Raw genomic sequence first — 16,679 nt, forward strand, 5'->3', positions numbered from 1 at the left:
GTACGAGTCTCAAGTCAGCTCTGAAGTCACTGTGTACGACTCGAGTCCCCATCTCTGCTGTATAATTGCAAACGCTATATAAGTATTCCTATTTAATTAGTACAACAATAAAGCACCTTGTTTAAAAGCGTAAATGTTCACAACTGTAGACCATTTTAAAGTCCTGATTGAAAGACAAGGTATGGAGTGGCATCGCTCATGTTACAGGCTGAATGTACACGTGCTCGACATGCACAGCTCTGTTTCACAGGTTGAATGCTTGGCCGTGGAGAAGATGTGATTCCGCAGATCTTCTCTCTTTCTGGCAGGCGTGTTTTAGTCGAGCTGCAAAGAGTCCATTCCATACGTGTCAGGCGGTGTTGTGTTTCTGGGGCATTCCCTCTATTTTCCCCTTCCTCCTCACCAAGCAGCATGGCTCTAATCCTGTGTGGGATATCTATGCCACCCACCCACCACCAGCCCACAACACACCATCACCAGCAGGACCCCCTTCACAGGGTTTAGGAGTTAAGGAGGCACAGAGGTGTTTCTTCACATTGTATGAGATGGTATCAAGGACCAGCTCCTGGACATAGATGAATTACATACTTACAGTATGAGCTTTCTTAACTTGGTGACTTTCAAGCTTTGGAATAATGAAAATCCCAAATTCCCCTTCAATTAACTGCTGAAGTCTTTCAGTTTCAGTCTTCTAGTTTTTTTAAGGAACATTTACTTCCTCCATATTTTTAAATGCCTCCTCTGATTCCCTAGCATTTAGTGCGACCGTAGGGTTGACATTTTGTTTAAGTTAGTGAAATGTCTTGACAACTATTAAATGAACTGACATGACATTTTAATACAAATTTTCATAATTCCCAGAGGATTGTCCTTCGGGTCACCGGGACCCGAAGGACAACACAAGGGTTAACTATACGTTTATTTGACGTTTTGTATTGGCCTGGTGTTGAGCTTCGGGTCACCGGGGAGGGGTGGACCCCGAAGCTCAACGCCAGGCCAATACAAAACGTCAAATAAACTGGACGGGTCCTGGTGACCCGAAGGACAACACAAGGGTTAAGGTAATCCTCTGACTTTAATTTAGCGCCATCATCGAATCAAAAATGTAATTTGTCGGATGCTTTGGTTAGTGTGTATTGGCATGTGGCGTTCCACGTGGAAATCAACCACAGTGGATACTGAGTTTCTCGATGGGTTTAACTAATGCAGCGTATTGCTAACAGATATATTTCTCAAAAGTCACTGCAGTGTTTATGTAGACCCATAAGCTCTCCCAAGAACATAGCTGTAACTGTTGAATTTAGCTTGAAGATGTTCACGAGGTCGAGGTGAGACTGAGGTTGGAAGATGGATGCGGTTGTATTGTATAGATCGCACCTAGTACCTTTCTGCGGAACCAGGACCTTGCTGCACAGTTGGTATACTGATCTGCCCTTGATCTGCCCCAATGCATTATGAAGTGGAATTGAGGTCAGGAGGGCTGAACAGGGCCTTTTGTGTGCCCAGGTGAAGGAGTCATTGGGGTAAGAAGCTTTGGGTTACTGGAGGGAGGTTCAGCATTGTGAATGGAAAGGAAGGAGAGGAGGGCAGGGCAGAGCCAACCGCTGGGCCTAATGGTTGAATTAGAGTGGCCTTCTCCACAGATTAGGTGACTGCCGAACAGACCTCAGCGGGTATCCAGTCCAGGACCTTCTTTGTGAAGGTTAGGCTTGATGGATTCTCCAGAACGTGTGATGCTGGATACTTTGACCGTGTTCCCACACGGTGCCCTCCTGCTGCATAGAAACCTTTGATGTAATTTGTGTGTTTGTCTCTTGCAATTTTAAAAGTGGTATGAGCTGCACCACCTGCTGGCATTTCAAGCCACACTGATACTCTCAGCCACTCCCATTTCTAAGGAGGATAGTGCTATTAAAAATCAGTACTGCATTTTTTTTTTTTTTATCCACAAAGACACAAATTTTACCATGTTGTTTTAACTGTTCCTGCTGCTGCCTCTGGTCCAAGCCCTTGGGTCAACTCTATTTGGAGCGGAGTTCTTGAGCACTGCAGCATCATTGACATCCCTTTGCATCTTCATTGTGGGGAGTTTCGGATGTTGAACTCTTAATAGGCTACAGTAAGCTGAGTGCAAGGCCCCAGGACCTTCCCGCTTACTGTGTTAACTTAAAAGAGCAAATGCTCTTATCTCTGCTTTGGTCAGCCTTTCAGCATCAACGATGACATAAATTGATCTTTTCAAGAGCTGTTTGACTTGTCCAATCCAACAACCAGGTGAAGAAGATTTTACAGTTCAGCAGTAATGCAGAAAGGATGGATGTGACTGAATGAGTCGGTGCCTCAGAATGCCCGACCACTTCAAAAGGCAAAGGTGTTTGTACCTATTCAGAACGGTCGCAGGCAAAGGTTGGGTGAGAAGTCTGTTGTCCTAGCCTAGAGTTGACAGGCCGTAAAACCAAAACAATGAGCTGAAAGACACTAAATGCTCCGTTTCACTGAAGAGTCGGGTGACAGTTCTCTGAGGTGTTCGTCCTTACTAGCAACCCATGTTACATCACACATAATGATTCAATGCATTGTTAACATCCAAATATTGATTAGTGCAGCTGTAAGTTGACCACCCCCACATAGAGAAGAAACATTGTTCCGAGTGAGTTGTTGCGAGAAATAAGGGGCACGTTCAGCCTCGACAAAACATTTACTTGAACTGAAATGGTGGTGAGCAAGCGCACTGCTTTTAAAAAAAATTTATTACCAGTTTAGTTTACATACGTGTCGCTGCTGATTGGGTAACATCTCTGACACGCCCATCAAACGATCAAAACGTAGCTCAGAGCTCGTTGCACAGTCTATCGCACCGTTTCACACCGTTCAGGTCGTTCAACCTGGAAACCGCAGCAAAACAGTGCAGGCCGTTTAGAGGTTGAACGTGCCCCTGGTCTATCAGCCCATCTCGATCCTTCCCACTTCTCCATCCTCGACATTTCCCAAAACACAAACCCTACATCAGGAAGCTCCCCCAGCCCAGTAGGTCATCTGTTGATTTTTTTTTTTTTAAGTCCCTCTTTGTGCGACGTTCTCTTTCAAAGTTTGGTTAAGGGTATGTGTCCATTTACACAACAAGACGTGGGAGGTATAAAAGAATCCTCCACAGAGAGCTGCGGTGCTGCTTAATGGGAGCCCGGGGCCTGCCCTCAGTCCTGGAGCCTTTCACACATCTTGCTCCCTGCCTCTCCAATTACTTCCACTGTCCTCCTGCAACAAAGACCCAACTGACTGACTTCTCCTTCCCAGACCCTATCAGTGTGGATCCACCTGAGATTTCCACTCGTTATCACTCCAGCATCTGTGGAAATAAAGTGTCTTGTGTAACCTTGTAAATGAGGCTGTCCCTAATTAAAAAAAATGGGGTACACAGAGAATCCAAAGTGACTTATGTTAATTATGTAACTCTACCTACCACTGAGCTTAAAAAGCAAGGTTTTAGAGGGTGTGTGTGTGTGTGTGTGTGTGTGTGTGTGTGTGTGTTTCTGGTTTTTGTCCATAAATGCCCAGGAGTGAGACTATACTGCTTTGGTGAGTTTGTGTGCCTGCACTGCACTGAGTTCACTCAGTGCAGTTACAACTCAAGTTCTTAAGGTCCCAATCCAACGGCAGTCTCTATTTTATAAAAAAAAATAATTCAATAACACTGTACATTTTTATAGAAATCATCACCAAATATTTTTAAATCCTGCTTCATGTGCTGAGTGAAAAATTAATAAGACCTTGGTATTCAAACATCATTGTTCCACAAAGATAAAGGCTGCAGTGTTACCTCCAAATTTTCCACCAAAGACATATTTTATCATCATTTGGCACTTTGCAGGTGTTAATGACAGATCCTGCTCAAAAGCCTCGACATTCATCCTGTATGAGAGCCTCTCTTTGTACAAAACATTCCTCTACTCCTGCATTTAAAACATGTCTGTGAGCAGTAATTCTCTTTTGGTTTTCCACTTCCCTCCATCATTTCCACATTTCTGACCTCCCCTCTACACTTCTTACACATTGCTCTGTTTCCACTCCCTCTCTTCCTCGGGTTCCTATGCTGTCCCTCCCCTCAACTTCCCTCTCCTCCCCACCAACCCCTTTCCCCAAACACTGATCTCAGATTAAGTTGAACAGTATCCCAGGTGAAAGTTTGCACCTGCTTCTTTAGGCAAAGCTCCCTCCACAGCTTAAACGGGTAGTTTTTCAATCTCCACCTTTCTCCTGTAAGGACGTCACCATTTAAACACCCAAAATACAAAACCTTTTGGATTGTTGTTGGTTCTGCTGGTAATCCCGTGGAGCTGGAATTGGACAAGCGTTGCTCTTCTGTCTGGACATCCAGTTCCTCTACCCTCTTCCCTTTTCATCACTATCACCTGCCTCGTTTTACTCCCTCCATCACCACCACTGCTCTGTGGATGGTCCTCTGCTGGATGGGACACTGCTGTAAGGAGGTTGCCAGGTTAGACTATTGAGGTGCTAGATGTCCATCTTCTGAAGGTAGGTGAGTGCATCATTTCCTCCTCTACTCATCAGTAGTTTCTTTATTCATGACCTGATTGTGTGACAAAAACAAAAAAGCCTGAACTTTTGCCTTTATTTCAGTTATTTGGGGTAATTTATGATCTGTTTAGGAAACATCTGCAATATAGTTTGCTGTTGGTGATGTCACTATTGCTTCATGGTCTGATGGTGTAATGTTGATATCTAACACAGGTGTTCCCAACCTTTTTTTTGCTTCATTTTAGGGGTCCCAAACCCCTTAAAACGAACTTCTACCTCTGACCCCTCATCGCAGGTTATGGTCAAAGTGGATATGAGCTTTGAGCAGCTCATCACAATAACCATTGTTCATTCTCACGTTATTTAATTTTATGGATTTTTAGAAACCTGAAAAGGTAAAGGTACCTAGTATGTTACACAAAAAGAAAATTTAGAAAAAGATTTAGAAAAGTCATAAAAATGAAACCTAACTTTGTGTTACATGCATTTATTGTTTATTTTACCTTGAATCATCTTGTGGCCCTACAGATTTATCTTGGGACCCCCTCTTGGCTCCCAAACCCCAGGTTGGGTACCACTGGTCTACTCTTGCAGGTACATTTCTACTAATGATAGTATTAAGACTAAAACATAGACAATTTAAATGAATGTAATCGCTTAACTTTTAACACGGCCAATTTGAATTCACAATTCTGACTTAACCTCATTTTCAAGCCTCAGCAAAAAAGAAAATAAAATAAAATAAATGTGCTTCAGAGAGTGAATTATCTTTTGATAAAGCATGTGGCTTACTGATACAGTAAGAGTTGTCTCTCTTTGAGCCTGACCCCAGAGATAAACATGTTGAAGTGGCTTGTTCATCTTTTTAAGTCCCAGGGTCTTTGTCTTAATTGCCTCGCTAAAAGGCACCAAGTTAATGCCAGTCAGATAAGATGGTGAGCTACAATATTCAAAAGAGCAATTGTGGTAATCTTTCTGTTGACAATGTATGATGAGTGGGCGATGACAATAGAGCAGACCTCTCTCAGCAGTACTCGCTCACCTCGGCCCACCTGAACTCAATTTACCATCAAGCTGAATAGAATTCACACATTAGAGAGATAAGTTGAGAGAAGCATCAAATTGACCTCACATAAATCGTACGTCCAGTTTCCAAATTCTACATATATTTAAAAAGATTCCTGAATGACATTGGTCAGTATTTTAAACAAGACACCCAGGCATCACCAGCTCAGCCAGGCTTTGGTGATTACACTTCACATCTGTTGTGTGACAAAATAATCTCAACTCAAAGGTCCACTTACCAGCTTTTTCTGAGCTTTCAATGGCATTGACAATAACCTGAGACCAACAGGTTGTCCTCACTGTAATGTGTATGAATAATAAAACATAAAAACATGTTGATTTTCAATCAAAATGATATATGTGTGTGGCTTCATGTACATTTAAGAAGCCAAAACTACACAGAGACGGCCCTATTGCATTATTGCATGTAAAATGACCAATACTTATTTTATGCACCGCTGGGAGGGGCACTCGTAATTTCGTTGTATTCATTGTAATATAATGTCAATAAAGGCTTCTTATCTTATCTTAAAAAAATATGAACCCATACCTTTACCTTCAGTGAAACCTGTCTGACCAGCAACAAATGTTAGAATTTGACCCTGAAACTAAAATGTTTCTTCCAAAAGGAATTATGTTTGAAACACTACGGAGACATCAGTGCTCCTTTACCGGTCAATTACTGGTATTACTTTGCTGAGATAACGCTGACTGGCTGGTAGTTAGCAGGCCACCTAGCCGGTCACATCTCCAAAATGTCTTTATTATTATTTTTGATAAATCAACCAATTATTAAAAACCTTACATTTCTCGCCTAAAGATCTGGTAACAAAAAGTTACGAGTCCGAAATAACACAGTAACAGACGAGAATGCATACTGAGAATGGCAGAATATTTCACAAGTTCATATCCAAATGGACCAGTTTTAACTTATTGGTAAAGTTTGTTGTGATGTATAGGCTCATTCATGTTTAATTCACTGAATGTACAGACAAAACCTTTACATTTGCATTCAAATATATTAACAATTAATCTTAAATGCTATATGGTAATTGGAAAACCTGCCAACTTGGCTGTACACTCTACTTTGCCAATGGCACGTTTGCCAAGCCAAGCACTGAACAGCTACAAAGGGCCACTGCAAGGACCTCAGCAATTCAAACCTACTCACTTAAAGCCATTAGTGCCCCAGTGTTTACACTCCTCTCCCTTCAGCCAACAAGGCATGGATGGATCCCAAACAGAAGTGGTAATGAGGTCCTAAGCAGCCTCACGGCTTCAGACACTGAGACACTGGAGCAGAGCGGGCCAGTTTGGTCAGTTGCAGGAGACCGAGGCACAGAGAGGCCCGTAGTCCACTGTTGCCGGCTCACATGGGACCGTAAGGCAAATGTGATCCTGACACATTGTTCTGGCATGCATAATAGGGCCTTTTCAGGGCTTCTCAGGGGAGACCTGGGAGCCTGATCTTAAAGAAGTAATGTGACGTTGGTTTGATGGTTCTCCCTCCTCTCCACTTTGTCTAAGGGCCCTGTTTATGAGAAGTTGTCCTATGACTCATGTCTGCCGGCATTTCTAATTAGCTTTAAGGAAAATGCAAGGCAGATAATGTAACAGTTGCTCAGACACTGTTGATATGGTCTCTCATCTCATTCTCTGTTTTTCAGAATGGTCAGGCCAGGCTGTCCAGTCATTCTGCTCCACCTCTTCAGCATCTTTGTGCAGACGGGAGGTATGAGTCATCCTCCACATCGATTCATTCATCTTTTAAGGTGGAGGAAAGTCAATTTTAATAAGCTCTTATGCATTATTCTCCTTATAGATAGTACTCAGGACATCCTGTATCCATATGGGCCCAGCCATAGGGATCTAGAGACTCCAAAGATGGATGATGGGAGTTCTACTGAAAATATTTTGCTCATTCAATTCATTTTCTTCAATGTCCCCTACCGTTCCATCTATGTAAGCTTTGATCAAAACTCTCAAACTCTTATTATTACACAGAAAGCCATTATTCTTCAAATCATTTATTGAATGTATAAAGTATTTATTATAGCTTATGATGGTGAATTACAACCCTATCTGTTCTGTCCACAGGTGAACAACAATGGTGTGATCTCCTTCAACGTGCAGGTTAGCCAGTTCACACCAGAGGCTTTCCCCCTGAGTGACAGCAGATCGTTCATTGCTCCACTTTGGGCAGATGTGCACAACGGCATCCGCGGAGATGTGTTCTACCGAGAGTCCACCGAACCGGAAATACTGGAAAGGGCAACACAAGATGTCCGGAAGTACTTCAAAAACATGCCCACCTTCACAGCCACCTGGGCCTTTATTACAACATGGCACCAAGTCACCTTTTATGGAGGAAGCCAGACAACCCCGGTAAAGTCCAAATCCTGCATGAAATATCTTGGTCATACATTTCCACAGTAACAGTGTTGAGCCTAGCTTAGCAACTTCTAGCCTAGGTCGATCAAACAATACAAATATGTCTTCCAACATTTTCAAAGACGTCTTGTTTCTGTCTTGTCCAGATTGTTGAAATGAAACCTATAAAACACGAAAATACGCCATGTCTTTTGCTCACTATCTAACTTTTTTTTACACCACAACTGCAAACTATAATTGTTATCTATTTAATATTTGCTATATATGATTGAATCAAGTTCGTTGGTGTTGTTGGAAGCTGTGTTTGTTTCACTTTAGCTGGATGCTAGCAGTTTCCCCCTGTGTACAGTAATTTTGCTAAGCTAGGCTAATAACATCACAGGCATACTGTACCTCTCATCTGTCCCAGTAACCATTTAGTTGGTGATTTGCTTGTCCAAAAACATTTATACATTTGGGACACATTTGTGGATGTTTTTAGACATCTATTTACATATAACTTTGGTTTTCATAGCATTCCAATGACTATTCCATGTGAGGCACGTTCTACAACTACACTGTTATAATATATCTTAGCCAGAAATTAAAAAGAAACTTTTACAACCACAAGTAGCCTTGTTTTGACCTACTGTATGTAGACACCTAGACATGTTTTGATCTGCAAATCACCAAAACCATGATTAAACCGACACCACTTTGATTTGATAGCAATATGATTGCCATCAAATGCTGATGATCATATTTCTCAAAAATGTTTTGTTTTGTTTCAATTTGCCACATTGTGGATATTGTTCTTAAGTGACCAGATCTACAGAATATAATTTAGTCAGACATTTGCCTAGTGCCATTTTGAAATTCCACATATTCATTTTTTTTGTAGTGTTCAATGTACATTTCTAAACTGGGTTCTCAAATGCAGTTTGCTGCTGTTTTGTCTGCAAGTAAGACACTAGTTGAATGTTGAAAGGATTATTCTTTTTTGTATGTTATGTCTGTTTTTCTCTTTGTAAAACTATTTTAATCCTCTTGTTTGATTAAAAGGTGAACACATTCCAAACTGTACTAATCTCAGACGGCGTGGCATCCTTCAGTATGTTCAACTACGGAGAAATCACATGGAGCACAGGAACAGCCAGTGGTGGAGATCCTTTAACAGGACTGGGTGGGACGACAGCTCAGGTATTCTCACAATGTCCCCAAGATCATTTCATACGTATGCTATTATTTTTCCAGCACATAAATCATATGATAAACATTTCACCTCACGTCCCTCACACCTCTCCCCTTTTCAGTCAGGTTTTAACGGTGGAGACATTGGTCACTTCTTCAATCTGCCAGGATCACGGTCAAATGATGTAGTGAACATTGAACAGACAACCAATGTAAATACCCCTGGGCGCTGGTTGTTCCGCGTAGACACTGAACTGATAGATCCTGCCAATGGTTGCAGCTACAATGGCAAGTTCAAACGTCAAACACTGATAATACTGTCCACACAGGTTTCTCTTATGCATAACTGTACTTGTAAATATCTCTTCTGTCTTTCCTACATCCTATCCAGGTCGTTTTTACAGACGAGGGGAAATCTTCTGGCTGTCTGACCAGTGTTCACAGCGATGCCGCTGCCTTGACATTGACAACAAGGTGGAGTGCCAAGAGGCTCCGTGCGGGCAGCTGGAGACCTGCGAGCAGCAGGAAGGGGCCTTTTACTGCCAGCCGACCCGCACCAGCACTTGTGTGGTATTTGGCGACCCTCATTACCACACCTTCGATGGCTTCCTCTATCACTTCCAGGGAACCTGCTCCTACCTGCTGGCGCGGCCCTGCTGGGAGGTGGCAGGGCTGCCTTTTTTCAGCGTGGAGGCCAAAAATGAGAACCGTGGGGTCGCCTCTGTTTCCTGGCTTAGAGATGTCACAGTGGAGGTGTACGGTCACAGAGTCATGTTACCCAAAGGCAGTTTTGGAACGGTCCAGGTAAGAATCTGTGGAGGCCTTTATATCGGGAACTATCACAATATTTGCTTTTGTGTGTGCTTCTTGGTTGGTTGATTTGAGTTATGTGGCTGCATTTACACTTTGCTTTTGAAGTCCATCTTTGACCACCTTGAAAGAGTTGTTTTTTAGCATGAACAGATCACTAATTACCTCTTGGCATCTACCTATATTTTTCATAATATCTAAGTACAAGCTGACAATACAGGATACACATTTTGTCATGATAACGGTAGAAGAAGAAAGTGACAGTATTCTAAATCGGCATATATTGACAGTTGACTTTCTCAAACTGTGATTGAAAGTTTTCTGTCATCATCATTTGTTCGTTTTCAAATTTTTCCTCTGTTTCTCTGTCTAGGTGGATGGCTTGATGAAGACTTTACCAGTCCAACTCCAGCTTGGTGCTGTCAAGGTTTACCAGTCTGGGGTTGCCATTGCTTTAGAAACAGACTTTGGACTAATGGTAACCTATGACGGCCAACACTACGCATCCATCTCCCTACCCAGCTCCTACTTCAACAACACTTGTGGCCTTTGTGGTAACTATAACGACGACCCCGCTGATGATCCTGTGCTTCCTGACGGCTCTCTGGCCGAAAGCGTAGTGGAGCTAGGGGGCAGCTGGCGAGCCGAAGACACAGACTGGAGGTGTACAGATGGCTGCGCCCAGAACTGCAGCATCTGTGACCCTCTTGTAGAAGCCTTCTACTTTCGCTCAGACTACTGTGGGCTCATCAACAAAACCGATGGACCTTTTAGGGACTGCAGAGCGGTAGTGGACCCCACAGCCTTTGTGTATAGCTGTGTATATGACATGTGCAGCAACAGGGATAATATCACCACACTCTGCCAGGCCATCCAGGCCTATGCTCTGGCCTGTCAGGCCCTCGGCGTCACGATACGATCCTGGAGATCTCGCACCTTCTGTGGTGAGATTCAGTTTGATTCAGTTTACGCAGATTCTTTATCTTACATGTATTTACTTGTGTCAACTGACATCATTTCTTCTCTTTTACCGGCTCTCAGCTTTTTCATGTCCGGAGTTCAGCAATTACCAAGTGTGCACAAGTGCCTGCCCAGCCTCCTGCTCGGACCTCACCTCTCCCCTGTATTGTGCTCACCCTTGCACTGAGGGCTGCCAGTGTGACCAAGGCTATGTTCTCAGCGGCAGCCGTTGTGTAAAGCGCGAAGACTGTGGCTGTGAGCATAACGGCCTCTATTACCCCCGTAATAACACTTTCTGGGCAGGCCCCAGCGGTGAAGAAGGTGAATGTACCCTCCGCTGCACCTGCGGGCCTGCTGGGGAAGTCTCCTGCTTCAACGAGTCCTGCAAGGAGGGGGAGGTGTGTGTGGCTGAGGTGGGCTTGCTGGGTTGTTACCCTCGGAGGGAGGGAGTGTGCGCAGTCACCCAAAACTCGGTGACGACCTCCTTTGATGGCACCTTCCTGGTGTTCCCAGATGACAGCTCCTACTACCTGCTGAAGCTGTGTGGCGCAGTGCCAGCTAATGGCTCAATGGTGGAGGTGAAGATGGGCAGGCGGCTGGTGAACAAAGGCCCCACTTGGAAAAGACCAGTGGTGGTTACAGTAGCTAACATGGAAGCTCAAATAGGAGGGATAGATTTTGATACAGTTAAGGTTAGAATTTTCTCTATGAACCAAAAACCTTTTTTGTTGTCTATGTTCAGCTCCTGCAAACCTATGGCTATGACACCTTTTTGTGTTCCAGGTGAATGGTGAACCAGTGTCGCTCCCATATGTCCATCCAATGGAGACAATGATGATCTACAGAGCACCAGGCAATGCTACAGTAGTGGAGTCCCGCGGTCTGCTTCGTGTCCAGTACACTCACCAGGGATTCGTCAACATCTCCCTCTCCACCCTCTTCTACAATGTTACTTGTGGTCTATGTGGCGTCTTCAATAGCAATACCACTGATGACCTTCGCCTTCCAAACGGACGCCTGGCGGAGTCCACTGAACAGTTCACAGATGGCTGGCGGTCTATTGCTGATGACCTCACCTGCAACGGTGACTGCGATGACCTGTATCGAATGTGCACAGACTTGCGTCTCTACCAAAGTCCTTGGATGTGTGGCACCATTAATGATCCGGGGAATAGTTCATTTCTGGCATGTCATGCAGTGGTGAACCCCTCACCGTTCTTCAGGAACTGCTTATATAACATGTGTGTAAAGGAAGGGAATCGTTCAGCCCTGTGTTCTTCACTGCAGGCCTATGCCACTGCCTGTCAGGATGCCCAAGTAGGCCTCGCTTCCTGGAGGAGTGTCACCAACTGCCGTGAGTTGAAATATCTTTACGTTAAAGGAACAGGCTGGCATCTAACCCATAATGAGATTAAAAGATCAACTGTGTGGCTCCGCCAATAACGAATAAATATGCCTTCAAACACTTTTAAACCTATTTTACTATGTTGTAACTCTTATTGTCTTATTGACAAAGCTTACATACAACACGTCAAAAACTGAAAATGTTTTCTTATTAACATATAAACAAGTACAATATTTGTTACAACATGTAACAAGACTTTAAATTTGGTGGGAGGCATATTTTTTTTTTCTTGCTAGCAGTTTGCTTCTACTTCCTGTCGCTATGTTAGATGCACAAATATACCAGTATTTTCATATTTAATTTCCTCTACAGCTACCTACTATGTCATTCCCCCCTTTAAGAAGCCTACATGTATATACTTATATATATATATATATATATATATATATATATATATATATATATATATATATATATATATATATATATATATATTTCCCCTGTAAAAACACCAAATTGACACTTTACATGTCATTTTGCTTACTGAATATCATGAATTTTGATAGCCTTGCTAGCGTCAGAGCAGAGCTTGTTTCTTTATTGTTCCCAAATAAATCAGACTCATAGACCTGTTTCACAGCAATCATTTTCATTTGTCAGAGCAGGAAAAGCACAGGTGGAACTAATACTAATGACGATGGCTCTGTTCCAGCAATTATTGAAATGCAGTGTAGCTATTTATTTGTCACACCTGTGTTTGATAAGTGAATGAAAAAAAGATCTACTAGTTAGTATTCCTCTTAAGTTTCACTCCACCAGTTCTCTATAGTCAGTGTTGCTCTAATATTTATCTATTATTTAGAGGGTATACTCCACCAAAAACCTGCTTTATCACTCATGCCGTGTAGGCTTGAAAGGTGGCTCTTAAGGCTTCCTCCTTCACAGACCGCATCTGTAGTCTTACTCAGATTCAGATTTAAATAGCAACCCTGTTTCAAAATGTCCATTGAAACTTCTCTAATCACTCCTTCAGGATAATTGACCTCTCAGCTGACCATTCATATGCTCCCTATGCTCCCAACAATGATATTATTGCCAAAATGGTTTCATTCACTGCTTCCATTTGTCGCTAGTGCACTTAGATGCTTATTTTTGTCAGCGTCCAACATTAGAAAACTTTTTGTCTAACAAAAGTGCACAGCTAAACGTGCTAGCGACAAAGAAAAGCTTTGTATTTATTTGACAAAAATAAGATGGTATAAAAACACCTACTGAGCATATCAACTGACACTCAAGCGGTGGATTATACTTCAGGAGTGTTTTGAGAACTCAGACATTTTCTTTTGCCATAAACCTGGTCACCAGTGGGATTCATCGTAACCATGGTGAGTCCAAGGGAGAGCTGAAAACCACCATTCAATCCTACAGTGAGTGACTCAAAACAAAGGTTTGTGGTGGAGTATTCCTGTAATATGGATTTTGCCTGTTGCCTTTGCGTCTCGCTTGCTATCTCATAACTTGTTCTTCTGTCTCAGCTCTTCCCTGTCCTCAGAACAGTCATTTTGATGAGTGCACCAGTGCCTGTCCTCTGACCTGCGCCAACTTAGATGAACCTGAAGAGCCATGCCCTCTGCCATGCCAGGAGGGGTGTCAGTGTGAGGAAGGCTTTGCACTTCGCGATGGCCTGTGTGTGGCACGCAGTGATTGTGGCTGCATGAGCCACGGACGCCAGCTGGCCACTAATCAGACTTTCTGGACAGACTGGGAGTGCCAGGAGCGCTGCTACTGCAATGGCTCTGACAACAGTGTATACTGTCAGCTCGCACCTTGTCACACTGAGGAGTACTGCCAGGAGATTGACGGCCTCTATTTCTGCCAGCCGCGCACTGAGGCCCTGTGTGTGGCTGCTGGTTATGGACATTTTCTGCCATTTGGTGGCGTACCGTTTGAGCTGCAGAGCTCTTGTTCTCTTAGGATGGCCACCACCAGCTGTGGCAGAGGGAACAGGGACCCCGCAACCATCAGTGGAACTTTCCCTCAATTTAAATTGGCAGCTCGTAACGAGGAAAGGGACACAGGCCAAGCAATTTGGGTGAGGGGCTTTGTTCTGGAGGTCTACGAGTATGAGATTGAAGTGTCTCGAAGCTACAAAAACACTGTCACAGTGAGTAAATGAAACAAGCCATGATTATATATTGTGTTTCATATAAGGGAATGCCTGGAATAAGGAATAAGCTGTGACCAGGCTAATAATACAGTATGAATATTGATTGTAACACCACTTTTATGCATGACCGCTGAAGGTCATAGTTGTTTTGTGTATTTGTGAGGACACGTTATTTCTAATCAAGCCGATTGAATAACCAGGCAGAGGGTGAATTCCTCTTTGATTGGCTTAAGGTGGATCTAATTTCAATGGGCATCTTTTATCAGGCTGGATTTGGCTCAGACAAATCCCCAACCCTGAGCGACATTTGGACTGGGTTCACAAACCAACTAAAAGATCTGAGGAGGAATAGAAATGACACACATAACCCAACGCTTACACGCACGAGCACGCACGCACACACACACACACACACACACACACACACACACACACACACACACGTTTTTCTCATTCTCTCTGTTTCTGTCTCATTCTCTTATACAATTAGATTATATGAAAAACACATAGAGGCTCTTTCAGTGAGTCTTAATGTTATCCATTCATCACCTGGGTTTCCCCACATACTTTGAAAACAGGCAGGTCAGTTGGATTGGAAACTATGACTTGGTGCTAAAAAAGGCTTCTGTAGGAATGTGTATGTGTCATCTGATGCAGATCCTAGAATAAGAGTTAAACCTGTTCAAACTAGAACCAGTTTTATTAAATCTCTCTTCACTCAGGTGAATAAGGAGCGTTTGTACCCTCCACTGAAGCTGGGCCCAGGGAAGGTCAACATCTTCACCTGGGGCATGCAGCTCATTCTGGAGACAGATTTTGGCCTGAAGGTGGCCTTTGACTGGAACACTCTCCTCCTGTTGACGTTGCCTCGCGATCTCTACAATAGCTCTTGCGGCCTCTGCCACGGCATGCCCTTATCCCCACCCACCCTTACCACCACTGACTGGGGCATGGCCTGGGCAGAGAGGGACACCTTCTGCCAGGTGGGCTGTGGAGACTCCTGCCCACGCTGTGGCCTGGGAGAGACGAGCGACCTAAATGACGGCCCTCTCATGGTGACTGATGCCAACATGAACACGGACAATGGGGCGAATGAAGTTGACACAGGCATACGTTTTCACGTTGGAGATGGACTGTATGTGTTTGTGGAGCCTGAGGCAGTAAGGCTATGTGGGCTAATTGTGGATCGAGGTGGTTTATTTGCACGTTGTCATAGCAAGGTGGCGCCAGCGTTCTTTTATCAAAGCTGCCTGCAGGACACCTGTTTGGACCAGGGAGCTCAGGATACAATCTGTAACTGGCTGCAGATATATGCCGGAACCTGTCAGACCCAAGGTGTGCCTGTTACCGGCTGGAGGAGCGACACACCATGTGGTGAGTGCAAGTCTGGGCTCACCTGAATTTCACCATGTACTTTGATTATGTGTGCAGGGCTACAAATGTCTCCAAACACATATGTTCTTACCTCTTGTGGTATCTACTCATGCAGATAGTTTTATTTGTCCAGATTTTTAAATATCTATCTCTGAGATTGCTGCTTCCAGCCCAATACAACTGAGGTGAAATAACTTTCATTTGTGCTTCACAGTGTTGAAAAATTTCTGAAAAATCATCAGCAAAATGTCTTTCCAGAAACAAAGCCCTATTTCTTTGGTGGGAAGTAGTTCCAGTGAAAACAGTGAGATCTGTGGATTATTCACAGTAACAAGGATGTTTTTACTGTTGGCATTTTAAATGTTTACTGTTGAAAATTACAGTAATTGTCAGTGCAATGAGTACCACAAACCTAATTCCATTCAACTCTGTTGTATTGGGTTTCAGGCAGAGAGGTGCATATCTCAAACCCTGGGCACATAAAGCCAAAAGTATCAGAATGGCTAGATACCACTAGAAGTAAGTGAGAGGACTTGTTATTTTTAATTTGGGTAAACTGGGTGAAACAGTAATATAAAGAACATACACTACGCACAGTCACTGCACCCGGCTGCTGTAAGTCAAGAAATAGTTGCATACCATTACTCCTCCTAAAACCATACATTTTCTTTTTTACATTGATGTATGCATGAGTTAAACAAATGAGATACGATGTGTTAATTAGTGAGCTTCAGAGGTGATAGGGGTATTCTTGAACTTTGGATGGAGCCTGGCTGTTGCTTCTACTTCCAGTCTTTATGCTAAGCTAGGCTAACCACGCCCTGACTCCAGCTCCGTACTTACAGGCAAGTATTAGATTGG

The 16,679-nt window shown here is 43.4% G+C and overlaps 1 protein-coding gene across 1 annotated transcript in view; it reads left to right on the forward strand.

Moving 5' to 3' along the window:
* Positions 1-3,173: 3,173 nt before the first annotated feature.
* Positions 3,174-16,679, forward strand: part of tecta (tectorin alpha) — a 31,478-nt gene continuing 17,972 nt past the window's right edge. The window contains exons 1-12 of the mRNA XM_078266679.1: positions 3,174-3,376; positions 7,269-7,333; positions 7,424-7,563; positions 7,699-7,986; positions 9,034-9,171; positions 9,285-9,450; positions 9,554-9,966; positions 10,346-10,916; positions 11,014-11,624; positions 11,716-12,286; positions 13,813-14,441; positions 15,167-15,818. Of these exons, the coding sequence (XP_078122805.1) occupies positions 3,174-3,376; positions 7,269-7,333; positions 7,424-7,563; positions 7,699-7,986; positions 9,034-9,171; positions 9,285-9,450; positions 9,554-9,966; positions 10,346-10,916; positions 11,014-11,624; positions 11,716-12,286; positions 13,813-14,441; positions 15,167-15,818 (4,447 nt within the window). The remainder of the gene's footprint in view (positions 3,377-7,268; positions 7,334-7,423; positions 7,564-7,698; positions 7,987-9,033; positions 9,172-9,284; positions 9,451-9,553; positions 9,967-10,345; positions 10,917-11,013; positions 11,625-11,715; positions 12,287-13,812; positions 14,442-15,166; positions 15,819-16,679) is intronic.

The sequence above is a fragment of the Sander vitreus genome, chromosome 13 (assembly GCF_031162955.1).
Source record: "Sander vitreus isolate 19-12246 chromosome 13, sanVit1, whole genome shotgun sequence".
NCBI classification, from domain to species: domain Eukaryota; kingdom Metazoa; phylum Chordata; class Actinopteri; order Perciformes; family Percidae; genus Sander; species Sander vitreus.